This window comes from Oryctolagus cuniculus, chromosome 4 (genome assembly GCF_964237555.1).
Source record: "Oryctolagus cuniculus chromosome 4, mOryCun1.1, whole genome shotgun sequence".
Taxonomy (NCBI): Eukaryota; Metazoa; Chordata; class Mammalia; order Lagomorpha; family Leporidae; genus Oryctolagus; species Oryctolagus cuniculus.
In genome coordinates this window covers 13132672-13152534 of record NC_091435.1, presented here as the reverse complement: position 1 = coordinate 13152534, position 19863 = coordinate 13132672, and the positions used below count along the sequence as shown (strand labels likewise).

Sequence of the window (19863 nt, the reverse complement as noted above, 5' to 3'; positions counted from 1 at the left end):
AAAGAGATGAAAGTCAACCCAGATTCTTCCAATTCCATGATGTTTGCCAGCCTGTCACAGCCCCAGTCATAGCCCAGGGCTCGTTTTTCAAGTATCTTCTATGGGTAGAGGCCTTTAACAAGCTGAAAACTTTTTTATACCAATTTTTTCAAAGAGTATGGCAAATTCTCCTGGTACCTTCACTGGGAGCTCTGCCCCTCAATTCCCCCCTCTCCTGCCCCTGACACTTGACACACTTGAGAAACAGAAGGTGCCAGGTCCCCCGGACTCCAGGGACTGGCATAACTATGTCAATCAACTGAATGGGATTTCAGCTACACTCTTACAAAATCGTAGACTCTAAGTGTTTTTTTTTTTTTTTAAATCCGAGAGTGAGAGGGTGCTGACAATTCCCAGTTCACTCCCCATACGCCTGCAATGGTTTAGGCTACACCTGAGTGAGGCTGGGAGCTGCTAACTCCATCCAGGCTCCCTACGTGGACGGCAGGGACTGAAAGCCTAAGCACTGCTGTCTCCCAGGGTCTATTAAAGCAGCAAGTTGGAATGAGCTGCTAAAGCTGGGAACTAAACCCAGGCACTTCAATACGCTACGTGGGCATCCTAACCAGCACCAAGTCTTCCAGTAGGTCAAATGCCCACTCTGTCTTGACTACTAGGACTAGGTCATGGACCTAGAAAATCCAGGGTTAATCCCATGCTACACTTAGTCTGCATTATTAAAGCATCTCACGCATCATTTAAACAAATAATTTACAACACAAAGACCCCCATACAAATGTCTTATGGTTCCTTTTTCAACACACGGCACAACCTGTAACCTGCCTAGGCCAACATGACTGCGGAATAATGCTGAGTGTTCAGCCATTCACCTTCCACTCATTCTTCAAAGTAACGGCGATATCCTGGTTTTATTTCTCCCACTCCCCAAGGGTTTGCTCATTTGACATGAAGGTCACTCAGGTTCACAACCCATCACTGCCAACTATGAGGGAAAGATGTAAGGACGTGCTGCGGATCACCAGGTAAGTGACAAAGGCGTCACCGTGTCTCCATTTCTTTCTTTACAAATGTACATATTCTATGGTAAAGGAAAACCTTCCAGATGTTGTCAGAATGTGCTACTGATCCAGGTACTGCAGAAGGGTCTCTGAGCAAGAGATGGGTTATGATGACCAGTCAGCAACTTGAGAGAAATGCTTGCATGACACTGACAGAAAAGCAATGTGGGACTTTAGTTCTAAGTCCTTTCATCTTCCCCAGCACCTTCCTATTTCTGGGATTTTACAACTTCTTCCTCCCTCCTGCTGTACCAAACCAACAAATCCTGTATGCTTCCTTAGTTTCTGGATAAAAAGTTCATACTACTTTGATAAACAAGAATTTCTATTTCAGTTTTGCTGTTCATAATATATGGCTCAATACTGTTCTGTCAGATGGTAACCACTAATGTGGACCTGGAAAAGTACTTACACCACCAGTCTGTAACTTTGGCATGAAGGGTCACTTGCCTCAGCACTGAATCAAACAAAATACCCTTTTTAAAAATGTCAAAACCAACTTGGTGATAGTCTTACTCAGGAGTTTTCTTGGGTATGTGCCTCAGTATTTGTGGCTTATAAAATGATCCTAGTTATAATACCTGTCGCTTGCTGAGGTCAAATGGGATAAAATACCCAAGAGTGAGCTCAGTGTACAGCCTGGCTAACTGCTGCAATGATTACTGCACACATCTGTTTAAAGGGGATACATCTTCTCTATCACTAACTACTTAACTACAAAAATGAACATTTTTCATTTCTGATCGTTAACATCTCAATTCCCCCTGTTCCCTCAATACCCACCATCGTGTAGCCACTGAGCGTGTGAATGTCAGGTCCAAGGTTGAACACTGCTGATCAGCACAGCCCTTCGCCAGCCACTGAGATGGATACAGGAGGTAATGGCTCAGCCCATCACAAACTCCCAGCAAGGGATACAACCAGGACCACCACCTACACCATTCCTCTGATCAAAATGAACTCAGTGGCCAAGGGAAACACTGTTCATAATGTTCAGTGACTATTTCCTGAGTCTATCACATAAACTTGGACAACCGAAGCAGCCAAGACATGTCCCTGCTTCCACTTTTTAAGGGAAGAGTCCCAGCATTCATGGGCTTTAACTCAAAACAAACAATGTACATTATACATGCTGGGTACAACCTTTCAATAGCAGTCCCAATACACAAACTGAACTTCACTTTCCCATAATCTTTTATTAGAAGTGGAATATGTGTATCCTATTAAGAAGGCCAGTGTTGCACATTCTGGTGCCAATGCCAGTTATTAAGTAATCCAAGAAAAAAATCAGAGGATTTCAATGTATCTTACAACATGAGAATTGAGTTTTCAAAAGGAAACAGCAAATTTGGCAGAGCAATAGGTTAGAGTGGCAGTCCTATCTCCCCATGATGCCCTGGTTTCAACTACCGATGACAGTGGCCTAAGGACACAAGGCCATCTGCCTGGCTTGAGGGTATACACACATTTGTATATATACATAATGACTTTATTACTGACCGAGTAACCCACTATATTCCACTGGTATATACAGACTGATTTAACAGGGTTGAATATTATTGAGTCACATACTTGAACCTTCCACAAAGCACCATATTTTTCACAAAGAAAAAATTGTCTACTTCATTTACTCCATATATGTGGATATTTGTATTTGGGGTTTGCTTAAAATACTGTGCACTCACAAACCCTCTTTTGCATTTTAAGTCTCATGCTTGAAAGATGCATCCGGCTAGATTTACCTTTAAACGCTTTATGGACCACCAAAACTTATTCCCTAATATTCCTGTATTCCCAAGTGGCCTTCAGAACACAGACACAGATGACAGGGGCTGGCACTGTGGTGCTGCCTGTGACACTGCATCCCAGAGGAGTACCAGTTCAAGTCCTGTGGGCTGCACTCTTGATACCGCTCCCTGATAATGCACTTGGGAAAGATGGCCTGAATGCTCTGGCCTCTGCACCCACATGGGAGCCCCAGGGGAGTTCCTCACTCCAGCTTTGGCCTGGACCAGCCCTGGCTACTGCCCCCATCCTAGGAGTGAACCAGCAGATGGAAGCCCTCACAGTCACGGTCTCTCCTCTCTGAAGCTCTGTCTTCCAAATAGGTAAGTCTTAAAAAAAAAAAAAAAAAAAAAAAAAAAAGAAGAAGCTATAAAATTAGCAATAGTTTTGGATTATAGCAAGAATAATCTGTGTGCCAACAGCGATTATGAAATGACTTAAAAACTTATCTGAACAATTTTTTAAAAGCAGATTATGGATTTCTCTGTAGTTTTTTACACTTCTATAGTGAACACATATTACTTTTCTAATAAGTTATATATGTACCAGGTGGCAGAAGCCTTTGGTAGGTATGCTAGCTGAAACATTAGGGGAGTTGGCATTATGCATATACCAGTGGAATACAGTGAGTTATTTAGTCAAATGGGCATTCAAGGTAATTACTCAGTTTCTCTGGAAGCATGATGGATATGCAATGCACTGACAAGTTTTCTAAAGTTAATATGACTTAACATTTTTTGCATAATAGGCTGGGGATTCAAATAAAACCTGGTTGCTCTCTTCAAAGTAGACAGTCTAGCAGAAGCAAATTCCAAATGCTGACGGTTAAGATACAGGCCCGTGTGGCCACACAAAGGTCGAAGTGACACAAGCTGGTGTGTGAACCAGAGAGCTAAGGCAGAGGGGAGATGGGCTGCAGAGGAATGGGATAACATACTAGGCCACCGTGAGTACCGGGGGATGTTGCTTGTCACAGCTTCTGAAAAACCTTAGCAAGGTGAAGCAGTGAAGTGTTCACAAAAACGACAGAATGACTTTGGCTGAAAACTGGGCAAAACACAAAGGAAGAGGTTTTTGTGGCGAATGAGGTGGGCCAGAGCGATTCAATAAGGCCTTTACGGCATGACAAGGAACCTGGACTCTGAAGTAGGGGAAAGCATTCATGAGTTCTGAGCAGGGATGAATGGTCCCATTTGTGCAGTGAGCCAAGGAGGGTAGGAGCCTGGAGGGCATCTGGGCTCTTAATCCAGACAGTGACAAGAGGACTAGAAGTGCCAGGGACTAGCAACAGACTTAAGATGTTGAATGGGCAGGATGACAGGGTTGAAGAGATGAACACACCTCTCAGCAAGTAAGTGGATGGAGGTGCCAGTGCAGGGCTGGGAGACAAGTTGAGTCACAGGGGCTTGGGCTGCCATGCCCTCAGAAGGTAAGAGTTGCATGCTAACTCACCAGCGTACACGCAAAACCCAAAAGCTCAGACCTGGGAAACATATCTGAGAAGACCTTGAAATTCCTAATACAGCAAGGCTTCAGGGCAGACCAAAGAAATGATAGTCCCAAATGTCCAAATTTAAATTTGAACAGTTTAATATACTGGGCTTATAACTCAAAACAACAGGTTATTTCCTACAATGATCCAAACAGTGGACCTCAGAAATTAGAGTGGGGATTTAGCCTGATGGGTTAAGCAGCTTGCATCCCACACAAGAGTACCTCGGGGTTGACCTCCAGCTCCAGCTCCCAACTCTAACTTCCTACTATATAGGTAAGTGATTGAGCTTCTTGCCACCCAAATGGGAGACCTCATTTGTGGTTCCAACCCTCGCCTTCAGCCTCAGTTCTTGTGGATTTTTGAAGAATGAATTAATGGAGCTTCCTTTCTCTCAAATACATAATATTTTAAAGTTTTTAAAGTAAGGGTGGGAGGATACCAGTGCCATTTATTAGCAAAGGTATTTGGGATTACGTGAAGTTAAGAACAAGTTAAATAGATACAGGGAGTGTTGGGTGTGTGTGAGGGATCTCTAGGCTGGAGTCCTGCAGGAACTGCAATTTCAGCAGCATGCAAATAAGCACGCGAATAGGGCTGCTTTCTGTCAAGAAGAGTGCATGCAGACGGGAGACAAAACAAAACTGAAGACACTAGGACTGTGGAAGCAACCAATTTATCAGTTCATTGGAAGATTTCATAAAGAAAAGACAACTGTTACAAAAATAGCAGAAGTTCATTGATTCCAAACACAAAGAAATGATACACATTCAAGGAGAAATGCTAATTACTCAGATTTGATCATTGTACATTGAACACAGGTATCAAATTATCACATTATGCCTCATAAAATGTATAGTTATGTGTCACTTAAAAAAATCAGATCAAAGCAGCCAAATATGACTACAGTGGGAAAAAAACTCCCCTCTTATAGGACCTGAAAATAATATCCTCTTTCAGAGATTTTACCACATAGTTAGTTGAATACAGATTTACTCAGTCAAAGCCTGTTTTCACCCTTTTCCAATGAGAAAATGAAAAAATACGTAACTATTAAATGTAACAAAGGAATGGAAAGGTTGGCACTCTTCATCTCTACAGGGAAGCGCTGACAGCTGGACAAATACTGACATAAACTAATGGCGCCATGTGGCCAAGAAAGGTCACAGTTGCTAATAAAGTTGATTTAAAAAGAGTGCTAAAAGGAAAAAAAAAAAAAAAAAAAAAAAAGAGGGATGTGCTTTGTGAGACGGTGAAGGAGGGCAGAGAAAAGGCAAGGAGTCAGTTGTTTCTGGCCAATGACCTTGTCCCTCACTCTGCCCCCGCCTTAGGCCGTTTCATCACCAGTGACTGCATGACTTCCCTTCTTGATTGCTAGGAGCTACTCTCCCACCCCCACCCCCTCTTTCCACGTCCTTCCTCTCTTGGAACCCTTTGCCTGTACAATCTTCAATCCCACCAGACTCACAGTGTCCTTGCATTCCTCCTTACCTGCCTCGGAATCCACGGATCTCCCTCACCATAGTTGTGTGGAAAAACCTCAAATAGGTTTGGAATGCAGTGCTTCTATCAAATTCCTCTTGAACATGGCTGGGGGTTGGTCCTCCGTTCCCCCAGCATACTGACTGGTCTCTGCTGACATTTCTCTTAACTACAAGCACAAGAATGCCCTTAATTCTGGCCAGCAACTTCATATTTTCCTAGCGAACTCACTCTCACATCGTAGGGATGTTTCATATATTCATGTTTCTTAATCCTGTCTATTCTTAACTGGTTTGTTTTCTAACAACTTTGGTGAGGCAGAACACACACAGCCTGTAATTCACCCAGGAATGTTGCTCGGCTCAATGGTTTTCAGTATATCTAAGTGTGTTCAGCCATCACAATCATCTCTAGATCCCCACCAGGTCCAAACCCAGGCAGCCACATCGTCCTACGGTCTGTCTTCACGAACTTGCCTATCCTCAACACTCCACACATGTCGAAGCACGGTATGCGGTCCTCTGACCTGCTTCATTCATGTGGCTTATCTTCTTTTGATGGTTCATCCATGTTGTAGCATGTGTAAGCGCTTTCTTTCCATTGCACGAACATATGTTTTATTCAATTTCATCAGCTTCCATATTACTCCTTCTGTGACCATGTGTTCCAAACCCTTTATTCCACCTCCCCCTCTCCCCACAGAACCAAGCTAGTACATATCCCCTTCTTTCCTGCAGCCAAACCCGCCCCACTACTGACTTCCCGATGCTGTCGTTTTTCCCATGTTTAAAAAAATCTCCCTCACCTTTCATCTCCAGCACATCTCAGCAGTGTTCAAAATCATAATCACAGCCATTTCTTCATCTTTCACTCCCTCCTAACTCTGTAGAATCGGGCTTTTGAACCATCATTCCAGTGAAACTTTTCCGTTTCTCAAGCTCACTGGGTGTCTTTACTTGTATTAAACCTAGCTGACAAGTCTCAGTGCTGTTTTGACCTATGAATGTCATGTCCTCTCTCCCGTGTTCCCAGAATTCCCCTGCAAGTGGCTTCCAGAACATATCCCTCTACATTTGTACCCTAGCCTATTGCCTGTGCCTTCTCACCACCCTCTGTTGGCTAAGGCAGCATAGGGTGTGGTTAAGGGGGCTCCAGTTGGAGTAAGGCTATCTTGTATTCTAGCTGTGCAACTCCCGCTATGTGACCTTAGGAAGGTTACTTCATCTTCCTATCCTCCAGTTTCCCCAGCTGTAAAATGAGGGTCACTTCATGATTCATGTATGTCTCCTTAGATAACCTCACAGGCTGGCACTGTGTGGCTTTACACGTTTCCCTTATTTGCTAACACCACCAGAATTTCCATCTCTAGATTTTGTTCAATTGCTTACATGACATTTACACCTTGGCATATAAAATATCCAATATTTTAATTTGATATCCTTTCCCCAAACTCTCTCCTACTGCAGATTTGTGCCGTCTCAGGAACGGCCAATTATGCTCTACCAACTGCTCAGGTAGAGAAGTCATCTTGATTGTTTTCTTTCACATTATTTAAGTAATAAAGTGGTTCTGAAAGCTCTATCTTTTAAGACACTCAGGCTCCTACCACTTACCGCCTCCACTGACCAGCCCAACTGGAGGTGTTAGCTCACATCTCATCTGCTGCAGCAGCATCCAAGCACAGCTTCCCCTGCCCTCTCAGCAACTCTTACGGTTTTCTGCAGAACAGCCATAGTAGTGCCTTAAAAATGTCAATCAGGTCACAGTACAATTCAAACCCTACACCACCTCCCACTGCACTCATACCTGTGCCCTTGAAAACCTTCTCTATACTGATCTCCTGCTATTCTCTTCCATTCCAGCCCCTTGCAGCCACTCAAACAAGCCAAGTTCCTTCTGAATTCATGCTTCCTTACTCCAGTTCTCCCCTCTACAGAAATGCCTCTCTGTATTTACATGGCTTCCCCTCTTCTCTATTCAGACTTCTTTCTCCATGTTAACTCTTCCCAGACTGTCTTAACTAAAATGGCACATCCCAGCTGACAGCCTTAAATCCCCTAACCATGCTCTGCTTTAGCGTCTTCATGGAAGAATCTCCATGTGAATTTTTATTATCTAAGTCCCTATAGGAATATAAACTCCAGGACGGCAGATTTTATTCTGTTCACTTTCATGTCTAGTATTCAGAGGACACCTGTCTGGTACCCAGCAGGTACTGAACGGGATATATTCTGAATGTGTGGACTATGGTTGCAGAGGTGATGAGCAAACTCATCAAGGAGAGTTCCAGTACTGAAGCCACAGGTCCGGGTCTCCTGCCCAGGGTGAGTTCTTCCAGAGTGAATCTAGGAGGACCTGAACTTTGAGGAAGGTTGCCTTTTTCTTTCAATTTTCTGCTCCTAGTTGCAGTTCCAAAACAATGTCATTGTGGCATTTTACATGAATCTAAAATGAAATTTCTCACAAGTAGAAAAAAATCTATCAACCATTCATCTGTCTTCCACAATGCCCAAAACCCTTAGGCAAAACACGTAATTTTTAATCAGCAAAAAGTATTTTTCCTTTTCTCATTTCAGACCTTAAAAAAAAAAAAAACCACTAGAACCATCACGTGTATTTCCTTTGCCTAGTTTGAACAATTAGTAACACTTAGGCATACTTATTTTGGAAATCTTTTCCAATGATTCTTATAGTAAAAAGTACTGTGTTCTGAAATCTGGGAAGAACACATTTCAAATAATGACAGAATGCATATTTCAGGTTGCATTATACATTAAGATTACACACAGAAATATCAGGCTTAAAATGTCAGCAAATCTTTGAGATATTTGCATTTTCAGTAATATATGATAGAGGTATACTGAGACGTCTCACCTATTTTTAGTATAAGGATACATTACGTTTCAGTAACACTGAAGATGTGAAGTGTACAGTTAACTTTCTATCACTGAATTTGGTTATCTGTAGTCAACTTTTTTTTTTCAATGTTTGCTGGAAGGAAAAAAAAAAATCTTACCTGAAATTCATCACCACAGTATCTTTGTCTACCCAAACTCAATCAAGAGTTTAAAGTTTCTGCCACTCCCATCTTCCTCAAGATGTCCCTCAGATTTAAATTTACAAGACATTCTTCAGGGCTTGCACTGTGGCATAGTGGGTTGAGCTGGCTGCTCCACTTCTGCTCCAGCTCCCTGCTAAGATGCCTGGAAAGTGCTAGAGGATGGCCCAAGCAAGTGGGACTCTGTACCCACGTTGGGGATCTGTTGTAACAGTTGGGGGCGTGGGCCAGCAGATGGAAGACCTCTCTATATCTCTTAAAAAACAATTCTTCAGGTTGCATTCTATAGCAGACCAAGGGCACATGGAGAGAAGAGGATAAGCACTTTCAAGCTTTTTCAAGTTTCCTCTCCACCTTTTGCTTGATGTGCTTCACCTTCTGAGGTAATATAATGTACTCATACATGAACTCATACCCAAAGCAAACATCTGCTGTGAGCTGATCACGATTTTGAATTATCCGACGTATCCACGGAACTATGTAAAACTAAGTTAAAGTAATGTGTTTAAGAACTGTTTCTATTATGTAATACTAGTGCAACAAAATGATGCAATATATGGAGAACTAATTCAAATATCCTAAAGCTTTCAAAGAACACTTTCATAAGACAGAGCCAACAAATTTTTGGATACCAAACCAAATCCAGGTACACTGCCCTCCTGCTTATAATTTAATGTAACCAAACATTATAATAAAATTCAGAATAAAAAAACTAAAATACAAACTTTTAAAAAATTAGTTATTAGTCATATTTTTGAAACTACTTTCTAGAATTTTCCTTTCAATGTCAGTGACTAGTATACTAGTAGACTGGTGCTCTAATGTTGTAAGGTAAATGTTAAAAAATCACTATTAAAAATTATAGAATTTTAAATAGAGCATAAAAATTAAAAAGTAACAATTAAACTAAAATGACCAAAAATCAAATATTTAGTTTAATGCAATTACTGAAATTGCCAATGCAGTTTTTCATTTTCTAGGCATTTTTAGGGATCAACTTAGCTAAGCACAAAGGACAAAAACCACACCTGTTTAAACAACCAATTCTGTGCACAATCATTTTTTAAGGTATGTGAATATGGAATCACCAACTCAAATGCCTACTACTGGACCCATGGAGGGACTACAGTGCATCACACCAGTGCATAACAACTCGGCACAGAGTTCGCTAATTTGTGGTTATAAAAACTACCAATAAATAGGAAACGATCTTAAAAACACACAATTCTTATTTATTTATACCATCATCTATGGTAGCATAGCAATAAATGTCAGGGAAGTTGCTTCATACTAAGTGTATTTGTCAAGAAGGGGTCTTAAGGCCCCACAAAAGGTGCGAGTTCAAGCTAGAACAATTTTTGCTTGAAAATATATTTTGGACATCCTGGTAATACAGTAGATATAGGTAACACAAACAAACATTTTTTAAAATTTTTTATTGTTTTCAACACCAAAGTAACCCAAAATTCACATTTACAATGAACTTTTAAATAAAAATATACTGTATACATATTAGAGATACATATTATACAAACGTATTTGAAAAGAGTTCTTACAGACACTTACATAGTAAAGAGAATGAACTGAGTTGCTGTCATCTTTAATACTCTGTCTCCCCTAAAGGACCAACTGGAGAATGTTACCTTTTGCTTATGAGCCACCACCTATTCTAGCTATTTTGGCTTGTGAGGTAGTAAGAACAGATTTCTTTAAAATCAAGTAGTGAGCTCTTATTGCACAAGTATTCTATAAGTAATTTTATATTTTCAGATTATCAGTATTAATAAAAGAATCAAAATCTCTAAAATACAGAAGTTGAGTTCTCTCTAAATTCAACAAAGGCCAGCTCAGCCCACCTCCAGAAACTGGCAGTCATTACTCCCAAACTCACACCCATACGTAAGTCTGATGATACTGAAAAATCTTTAAACCAAACCATCTTTACGGCATCCCACTGCCTCTTCCCAATATAACCAGGTCTCACTACCAAATTTTTAGAAATGTGAATGTGTATATGACCTTTGTTACTTTAAAAATACTGCCATATTTCAGAAATTAAGATCCAAGAACTCACGTCTCAAGATACATTTACTTTCCTTTATAAGAAAACTACTGGATATTATTAATGGGAATATAGATACAATGAAACAGCACCTTGACTAACACACACGTATTTTCAATAAGCCAGTGGATGGATCTTTAACATGTATGAACTTACGATTTGGTCTAATCTACCCTGAAAACATCTGGTGCAAGTATGTCAAGACACCTTTCCTGGTAAGTTTGCTTCCTGTCTGCCAACAAATACTGTTTAAAATGAATCCCAGCTACAGTAATACGGCTTTAAAATTGTGAGGCATAGGCAGTCTTCTCTTAGTTCTAAGGATAACCCAGGACATTTCTTACCTGAAATGGGCACCCACTGTTCACTTAGCGCCTACCCTGGGGCAGGCTCTGTGTCTGGTGTTTTATGTGTTGCCCACTGAGTCACCACGACACCCTGGTGTGTCAGCCTCATTTTTATTCCCCTTCACAGCTGAGGAAACCGAAGTTTCTTATCAACTTCTAGACTTAATGGTTACTCTAAGAGTACCTCTTATTATCATAAAAAAAACATGAGTGTGCCAGCAGGACATCAAGCAGTGCAGCGCTAGAACCCGTCGAGTAGGAGACAGCAACAAAACCCCTGCATTACTACTGACCCTTCACCACTGCACAGCCACCACCATACTCCCTCATCAAATGGGTGGGACTGTGGTCAGTGGTGGATAAATCCACTTTTATCTGCATATACATTTAAAAAAACTAATCTCTTTTAAAAGGGTCAAAATTTATGTAGTAAGTCTTTTCACGGTTTTTAAATGAAGGCAAACAGAAGGCTTTCATATGTTTGGAATTAAACTGCATTTTAGTTAAAGCATTTATTTTAATCAGTTTTCAGTTTTATCTTATATCAAACTTTACTTTTTGGATTTGTGATAACTTTAGGTTTCAGAATTTTATTTTAATAGTCATACAAAAAGATAATCATCAGAGGTAGAGTGTAAACAGTCCCACACTGAGAACTGCCCATCTGCTCTCTTAACACATCTTGCACATGTCCCTTATAGAACTTCCATCTATTCTGCTTGCTTTTATTTCAGAGCTCTGATCCCTATCTGTTCTTACTCATTCTTTGCCTGTCTAGCACAATGCTGTCTCTAACCTATTTTTCAAGCTTAATAATTTTTTACCTGTGTTTTGTTTTGTTTCAGATGTTTGAAGCAGAGGTTAAATTTTATGATCAGTAGTAAGAAACAAAAGACAGGGTCTTCTTATTAAACTCTGAGAATCATGAAATCTTCACTCAATGAATTTAGTAAGCCAGAGAAATAGTACAAATGCATGCAACTTTGTAAATAGTCCTTAGACTAGCAACTTTCAACTGAAAGTGAAATCATAATCTGGGGGATGTGGGGTAGAAAGGATGTGGAGGAAATGCATTGATCACAAAATTCTACCTGATTCAGATTCTGATTCTGGTAAAACAATCTTATTATCAATATTAAAAAAAAAAAAGGGCATGACAAAGATGCTAGTGCTTGCAGCTCATAGCCCATTTCGTCCTACTAAAACACAGACCTTGTAAAGAATTTGTTCATTAATCAAGTTATTTTCCATCTTACAAATACTGTGTATTACTTTTGACAAATTTTAAGCTCAAGCTACTTTTACCACTGCCCAATCTGTGCATTAAGGAAAACAGTTTATTATCAGACTAATTTCAGTCTTAGGGCAGCAATACAGTATGCCATTTCAAATTCAATTGATTTTTATTATAAATATGGTACATGCACAAAATAAAAAAATTTCCAACATTACTGAAAGTATAGGTGAAAAGTAAATACCCCCTATTACAAAGCAACACCCATCCCACAGTCCAACATCTCAGAATAACTAATAGATTCTTTTCTCAAAAATCCCAAAATTAAGAAAGCAAATATGTATTCACACACACACCTTAAAGACACAATAGGCTCAAAGAATTAGAATGTTACAATTTTTAGGAAGTATTAATTCTCCATTAGGAGAATCAAGTGTTAATTACTACAATCTCAAATATAACGACTGATTAAGTAAAAGATCGTCTACTGTAGTATCCGATGTACTTTAAGTAAGGGAAAGCCTTCTTAAAAGGTGTAAACAACCTAACCTACACTTCCCTTCCTGGCAGCATGAGTACGGGGAAACAGTGTAACAGAGAAAGCCCAGCAGGAGAAACCTGAAGGACCAGGGCAAATTGGCTTCTCAGGCTTGCAACTGTCACTTAGAAAACAAAGCCATTTACTGCAAAGCATCAAAGATGACTTCTCTGCCAGCCCAGGGTTATCAGATGGGAAAAAACCAGTCCAGACAGAGAGAAAAACCAAAAAACCCCAACCAACTTAACACAGTCAGAGAGATATCTCTTTTAAAGCTGGCAAGAATCAGGGGTTACATTAATCATGGATTCTATAGCACTTCCTTTGCATAGATATCCAGCATTATTCTGTATCAAATTAAAAATGTAAATCCAAGTTTCTATTCAAAGCAAACAAACATATTTTCATCTTTGAGGCTGTATCGTGGTAAAGACCAAGTGTACATATTTAAGATATTCCTCAAAGAAAAATATTGGCCTTGGAAAACATTTTACCAAAATTTGCACTGCTTTTAAAACACCTAACTGGGAGGTAGGGAGGAACAAAAATGATAAAAACAGAATTAACTTACCCAGAAGTGAAACAGGCTGAGTGACAGGAGGGGTAGGCAGATTCGTGGGTGCAGCAGGTGGCACAGCAGAGCCATACATTTTCGCACTGTCACCAGACTCGGCGTTTCCTCTAGCCCCAGACACCACTGTTGGAATGGGATTTCCAATAGATAAGTCTTTTGTAGTGTCTTCATTTATACCAGCGATAGTAGCTAAGGAATATAATTACATCAACATGTGAAGCTGAATAATTACTTATGCCCCCGTCAACATTCTTCTGCCATACTACAGACCCTATTCCTGGTTCGTGGAGTTCCCTCCTACCCCCAGCTCAAGAGGACCAGTGAACACAAAGGAAGAACATGCTTACAGTTTGGGATGCTTATTGGTGGAGTGTGAGGAGGAGGAATGGATACTGGCGGAGTTATAGGAGGTGGGGGTCCAGGAGGAAGAAAACCTAGAATAAGAAAATAATGTCAACCGTTTGCTTTATCTCTACACTTCAGGCTCTAAAAGAATGTTTTCTCAAACAACTTAGTGTACCTGGTGGCAAATGCATTGGATTGAATCCTGGGCGCAAAAATGGTGGAGGAGGAGGGGGCGGAGGAACACCAGGACCAAAACCTGGAGGGGGAATTCCCAAAGGAGGTGTGAATGTGGGAGGTTGGAGAGCACCAACTACAGGAGGACCAGGCTGATGCGGTGGGACCTACAAAGTGAAGAAGAAAAAAAAATGAAGCCACTTATCTATCCACCCTCCCCCCATCCATATAGTGAGGAGAGAGGAAGAAAGTATCTTCTTACTGAAAAAACAGATGCTTCTAAATTTGTGTTTGTTACACCTATAATAGTAAACTTGTACCTGCTTCAAATGATAGAAATCAAAGTTCTGCTACCAAATTTGCATTGTGTCTCAGAGTTGTGTCAGAATTCACGGGTGTTCTGAAAGCACAATATACTTTAAAACATTCCACCCTCTACTCAAATAACTTTGGAAAACACATCTATAAGAATGGCTACTTGACAATCTATGTTAGAGGCCAGGACTACAGGTTCTACAGCCCTACTGTCTGTCCCTTCCTCAGCTACCTGTGTGACCTTGAGCAAGCAATTTAAACTGGAAAATGGTGCCAACCTCACATGACGATGGGGATTTAAATGTTAATACATGCTAAATGCTAGTGCCTGACACATACACTTAACAAATTCCCCCAAAATGTTAGCTATTGTTTTACAAAGAAAAAAGAGATTTGAAAGGATTATTCAGGCTACTTTAAATGAATATTCCTTGGAACCTGCACTGGAAAGGCATATCCAGAAGGTCAACTAAAGAGTTTGCCAATTTGGGGAGTTTATTTTAAAAATACCACAGCTAAGCAGGTACCAAACCATATCATTTTCCACTGGAGAAAAATCAAGAGATCAGGCAACTCAGTGTTATGACAGTTCAGATTTGTTTACGATTCCTTTTAAATCTGAGGCAGACACAAAGAAAGGGAAGAGGGAAGGAGAGGGGAAGAGAGCGGAGAGGAGAGGAAGAGAGAGGACCTTTAATCCCTTGTTCACTCTCCAAATGCCCACACATGACTAGTCTGGGGCTGGAGCCAAGAGTGCAATTCAGACCTCCCATGGGCAGCAGGAATCCAATTACTTGAGCTATCACTGCAGCCTCCCAGGGTCTGCACTGGTGGGAAGCTGAAGTCAAGAACCAGAGGCAGGAACTGAACCCAGGCATTCTGATTTGGGATGTAGGCACCTTAACTGCTAGGTTAAACATTTGCTCCCCGATAAAAATTTGAGTACCTGAGTAAGTAAGGTAGTGAAAGAAAATTCTAGTACAACACACACAAAACTGTAATATGGGACAGTTATTTCTAATTTTCACCAAAAGGTTCTTCATTATTCAGCAGGAAACATGTTGAGCACACTATCCTCATTTTACCCACAAAACAACTCTGATACGGGATAAACACTAAAGCCAATAAAATAAAAGCAAAGGGAATTTACACACTTACAGATAGGACACACCCAAAACCAAACTGTTGAGCAAAAATAATGGGAGTTGGGAATCAAACCCAAATCTACCAGAATCTGGACTTTTCCCCCTTTAAGGAACTGGTTGGTTGACCTGACAGCAAAGACTTCATATAAATACACCTTTACGTTACATGGTCTTCTAAATTAGTTTTCAATCATCCATTAAACATTTCATGATGGTACCACTTGAAATAAAGATTAAGAAACTCCCTTTCCCTCAAAAAAGTAGCTGTCGCTGAGGTGGGGGTGCAGGGGAGGGAAGTAACCCCTCTCTTTCTAAATTCACATCTCATACCTAGGACATCAGGAGGTAATACATGGAATAAAACAGTAATATATTCCAGTTTTACTAACATTTATGAAAAGAACTGTTTAAGAGTTTATAAGTAATAGACTGGATATCAAAATATGAAAAGCTTGTATGGGCATTCATGTGCTCATGTTGACTACTAATCTAAGTGTACATCAACAGTAAGATTTATAAAGGGATCTTTCACTTAAATTTAAATATCCTCACCTGTGGAGGTGGTACAGTGATAGGTGCAGGAACAGGCATAGGAGGAACAGGCACAGGTAAAGGTTTAGGTATGGGTGACACTGGTTCTGTGTGTGATGCTTCTGCACCTCCATTTTGAGCAACTTCATTTTCAGGCTTCTTGGGAATTCCTTTCCAATCTATTAAGAATTAACGAAATGTGACAATAAGAGTTTACCATTTTTAGTTTACAACTTTAAATCCAAAAATGAAAAATGCTTATTTCACATATTAAATAAATTCCTATGCTAATGTTATAATTAGCAATTATTTAATGATTAACACTATAAGACACATAAAAGAAAATTTACTTTGTGTCAGGCACTGCCTTAACCACCTGTACACAGTAACTTAATCAATTCTCTTAATGACCTCTAAGTAGGCAGCATTAATATTCCCACTTCATAAATGAGGAAAGCAAAGACAATGTAATGTGGCAAAGGTCACTTTCCTAGTAAGTGGCAGGGATGCATTCAACCCATCTTTACAGCCTACGTTCTCTACCACAAGTATGTCTTATTTGGATTTAAGTTTTTTTGAGAAATCTTCCATCTGTTGGCTCACTCCCCAAATGTCCGCAACGGCCAGAGCTGGGTCAGACTGAGACCAGCAGCTTCTTCCATGTCTCCCATGTGGGTGCAGAGGTCCAAATACCTGAGCCATCTTCTGATGCTTTCCCAGGTATATTAGCAAGGAGAGGGATGGGAAGTGGAGCAGCTGGGACTCAAACCAGCACCCAAATGGGATGCTGGTGTCACAGGCAGCAGTTTAACCTGCTATGCCACATTGCTGGTCGCTGGATTCCGGTATTTTTAAAAAGATACCTAACATTTCCTGAATAACCTTTCCCTAATATTAAAGAATAACATATAAACTTCAATCTATTTTCACATTATCATCTATTCAAGTGAAAACAGAATGTCTGACCTGTCCTCTGGGGCTGCTTTCCATCAGATTCTCCTCTATAAACTTCTATAAACCCTCCACTGCACCACAAGGTCCATGATTTCATTGTCTTATTTATTAACCTGGTCTATAGCCTCTCAGATGACTGGCATACAGAAGGCCCTTGATACCTGTTTGCTGGAACAGAACCCTGGCTCTATCATTAAGCGAAGGCTTTACGGAGGGAGGAGGTAGGATGTGGGAATAGTATGACATTGTTTTACCTCCTTTTGGCTCCCAAACCACCAACTGCTGCTTAAAGTTTCCTTTATTTTCATCTATTTTTCTATGCCACCCTATACTCTTCCTTATTCCTGCTATCAACTCTCCAGGTCCTTCCTGTACAATCTGATGCCATTTCTCAAACTGCAATCTGTCAATCTAACATTTTTAATATCCATGCCCACAAATAACTGCACCTCCTCATCTTACACAGCTTTTTATGATTGCTTCTCTGGACACTGAAAATTTGTGAAAGAAATTATTACTAAGTGCTGGATTTAAAACATGATACCAATGACTTTAAGACTGATTGGATCTGCTTAGTTTTCTCAGGGAGTCCAGATCAGCCCTACTTAATTCTGAAATGAATAGTTAAGCACATAATCAGTAATCATTTCACCTGTGTTTGCATCTCTTCCTATAGATTTAAATTGCATAAGGTCAAAGACAGCTTTTAACTTACTCTATTTTTTCCATTATTTTAAAATGGAGAGACTTTCTTAATGCAAAGAATAAATAAGACATTTGATTTGTTACATGCATTACACTTAGCAAATAAATAAGTTGCAACAGAAATGGTAACAGTGTTTTACCTGGGTTAAGTGTGTCATTGTCCAGCATTCCTCCTTCACAAAATCCCTCCAATTCCTCGGGCTTGACTTTGTCCCATGGAATATATGTAACACCAAGTTCTACATCCCAATACTGCTTATATTCTGCCTTTATTCCTTTGTTCAAGGCCCAGGCAATCTATTTCATCATTTATGAAAATATAAAACAAAAGAGAGAAGTTTTTAAGACTTGAGATTTCATTATTCTCGATGATTCTTCTCCAACTTTGGCAACAGGTAACAATCTAAGCCAGATTTATACTGGAATCTCACTCAAAGTCTTATTTTCACTATGGAACTGGTTCCCTTTCAGTCCCATTTGGACCCTGGATGAAAATTTCACTGACATCTGCTCCTTAACAACTCCCTCACCTCTACCTATCCTAAAATCAGGTAGCATAAAATTCAGAGAAAAGGAAGAAATTTATCAGTGAAAGGCTAGTTTCTTCTATAGCCCCATATTCTGAGGACTACTGCTCAAGGTCTGTGGGTATCTCAACATTAGACAAAATCCTTCTGCAGTGTAATCAAGAGCAGAATGGGGCATTAAGGACACTGAGGAAGCACAGACTTTGGTTCCTAATGAGAATACCACCCATGATACCTCTACCTTTGCCCTCTTTCTGGTAACTATTTTTCAGTTAATTCTAAGATTAGCGGCAAACTTTAAAAATAAAATGAGGAACAGCCAAGTATTTTTTATTTTTAAGATACTACTAAATGACATAATATTTAAAGCACTGATAACTATGCTTGAGGAACCCATGCACATAAAAAAAAATCCTATGTTAACTGACATTTAAAATTTCATGTTAATTAAACATAATAATTCTTGTAGGGCAGTTGTGAGAAACATCATTTGCGGGCCATGCAAAATTTATCAACTTAAAATTTAGCCTGCTGCAGATTTACTAAATTTTAAGTCTTGCCTGTAGAAGCCTTGGCAGGGCCAGACCAAGAGATTTTGTTTGTCTTAAAGGGTCAAGTCGACATAAAAACAAAACAAAAAAAAACAAAAAAAACAAAAAAAACACCTATTTCTAAGCCTCAAATTATACTTTTTAAAAATAAATACAATAGTTTCAAATATTTTAAAAAATTAGCAGTAAGGTCTATAAAACCATACCTTTATGGATTTCTGGTTCACTTTATAGTTTCCTCGGCTCAGCTTCTGCAGCGCACGATAAGCATCTTGCCTATGAACCATTACGATATAGGCACAACCTCTGGGAGGAATCATCTGCTCCAAAAAATTTAGCATTACGAAAGATAACAAAATCAAAGAGCAATAAGACATAATACTAAGTGACTTGTGTGAATACCATCCTACCCCCTGCTGCTCCAAAAGCTAAGGTTAAAAAATTGTTATAATTGGGCAATTCAATTTTGGTTTCAACTGACAGTTGAGTCTTCCAAACTAGGTTATGTAAAGATATTCCTACAAAAGGGTTTTAATTAAAACTTGGTTATCCAAGAAAAGTTAAATGCAGAAAATACTGAACATGGACTCAGAATACCTGACGTCTAGCCACATCTTCTATTAAGCTGCATAAACTGCTACTTGAATCTCAAGTGAGATGACATATATCGCATCTATCCAGTTATGGAATACTCACGTTAATGGATTCAATTGGACCAAACTCTTCTAAGAGACTGGCAACATCCTGCTGAGTAGTCCTTTTGTCCAGCTGTCCTACCCAGAGTGTAGTACTGCAAACTTAAAATAAATTGTAATCATAAAATTGTTCACATTTGACAATGAGCAACAGAGTACCTGAAAAAATTTCTTACACAAGATATGCATGAGTTAAATTATGACTCAAAATATTTGACAGCAAATCCCATACACATTTGAAAATTCTAAAACATTCAGAAATGGAACAAGGATAGTGAAAGCTAGAAGCCA

At 39.7% G+C, this 19863-nt stretch overlaps 1 protein-coding gene across 5 annotated transcripts in view; it reads right to left on the bottom strand.

Moving 5' to 3' along the window:
* The window catches only part of SCAF4 (SR-related CTD associated factor 4), a 64501-nt gene that overhangs the window by 3464 nt on the left and 41174 nt on the right, over positions 1-19863 (bottom strand). For 3 of the 5 annotated variants that reach the window (XM_008267178.4, XM_051859485.2, XM_051859486.2), the window contains 7 exons: positions 19574-19674; positions 19084-19197; positions 17940-18096; positions 16162-16319; positions 14151-14316; positions 13978-14064; positions 13628-13819 (listed from right to left, as the gene is read on the bottom strand). In XM_008267178.4, coding sequence (XP_008265400.2) covers positions 13628-13819; positions 13978-14064; positions 14151-14316; positions 16162-16319; positions 17940-18096; positions 19084-19197; positions 19574-19674 — 975 coding nt within the window. The remainder of the gene's footprint in view (positions 1-13627; positions 13820-13977; positions 14065-14150; positions 14317-16161; positions 16320-17939; positions 18097-19083; positions 19198-19573; positions 19675-19863) is intronic. The other 2 variants (XM_017347217.3, XM_017347218.3) reach the window with 1 other exon arrangement.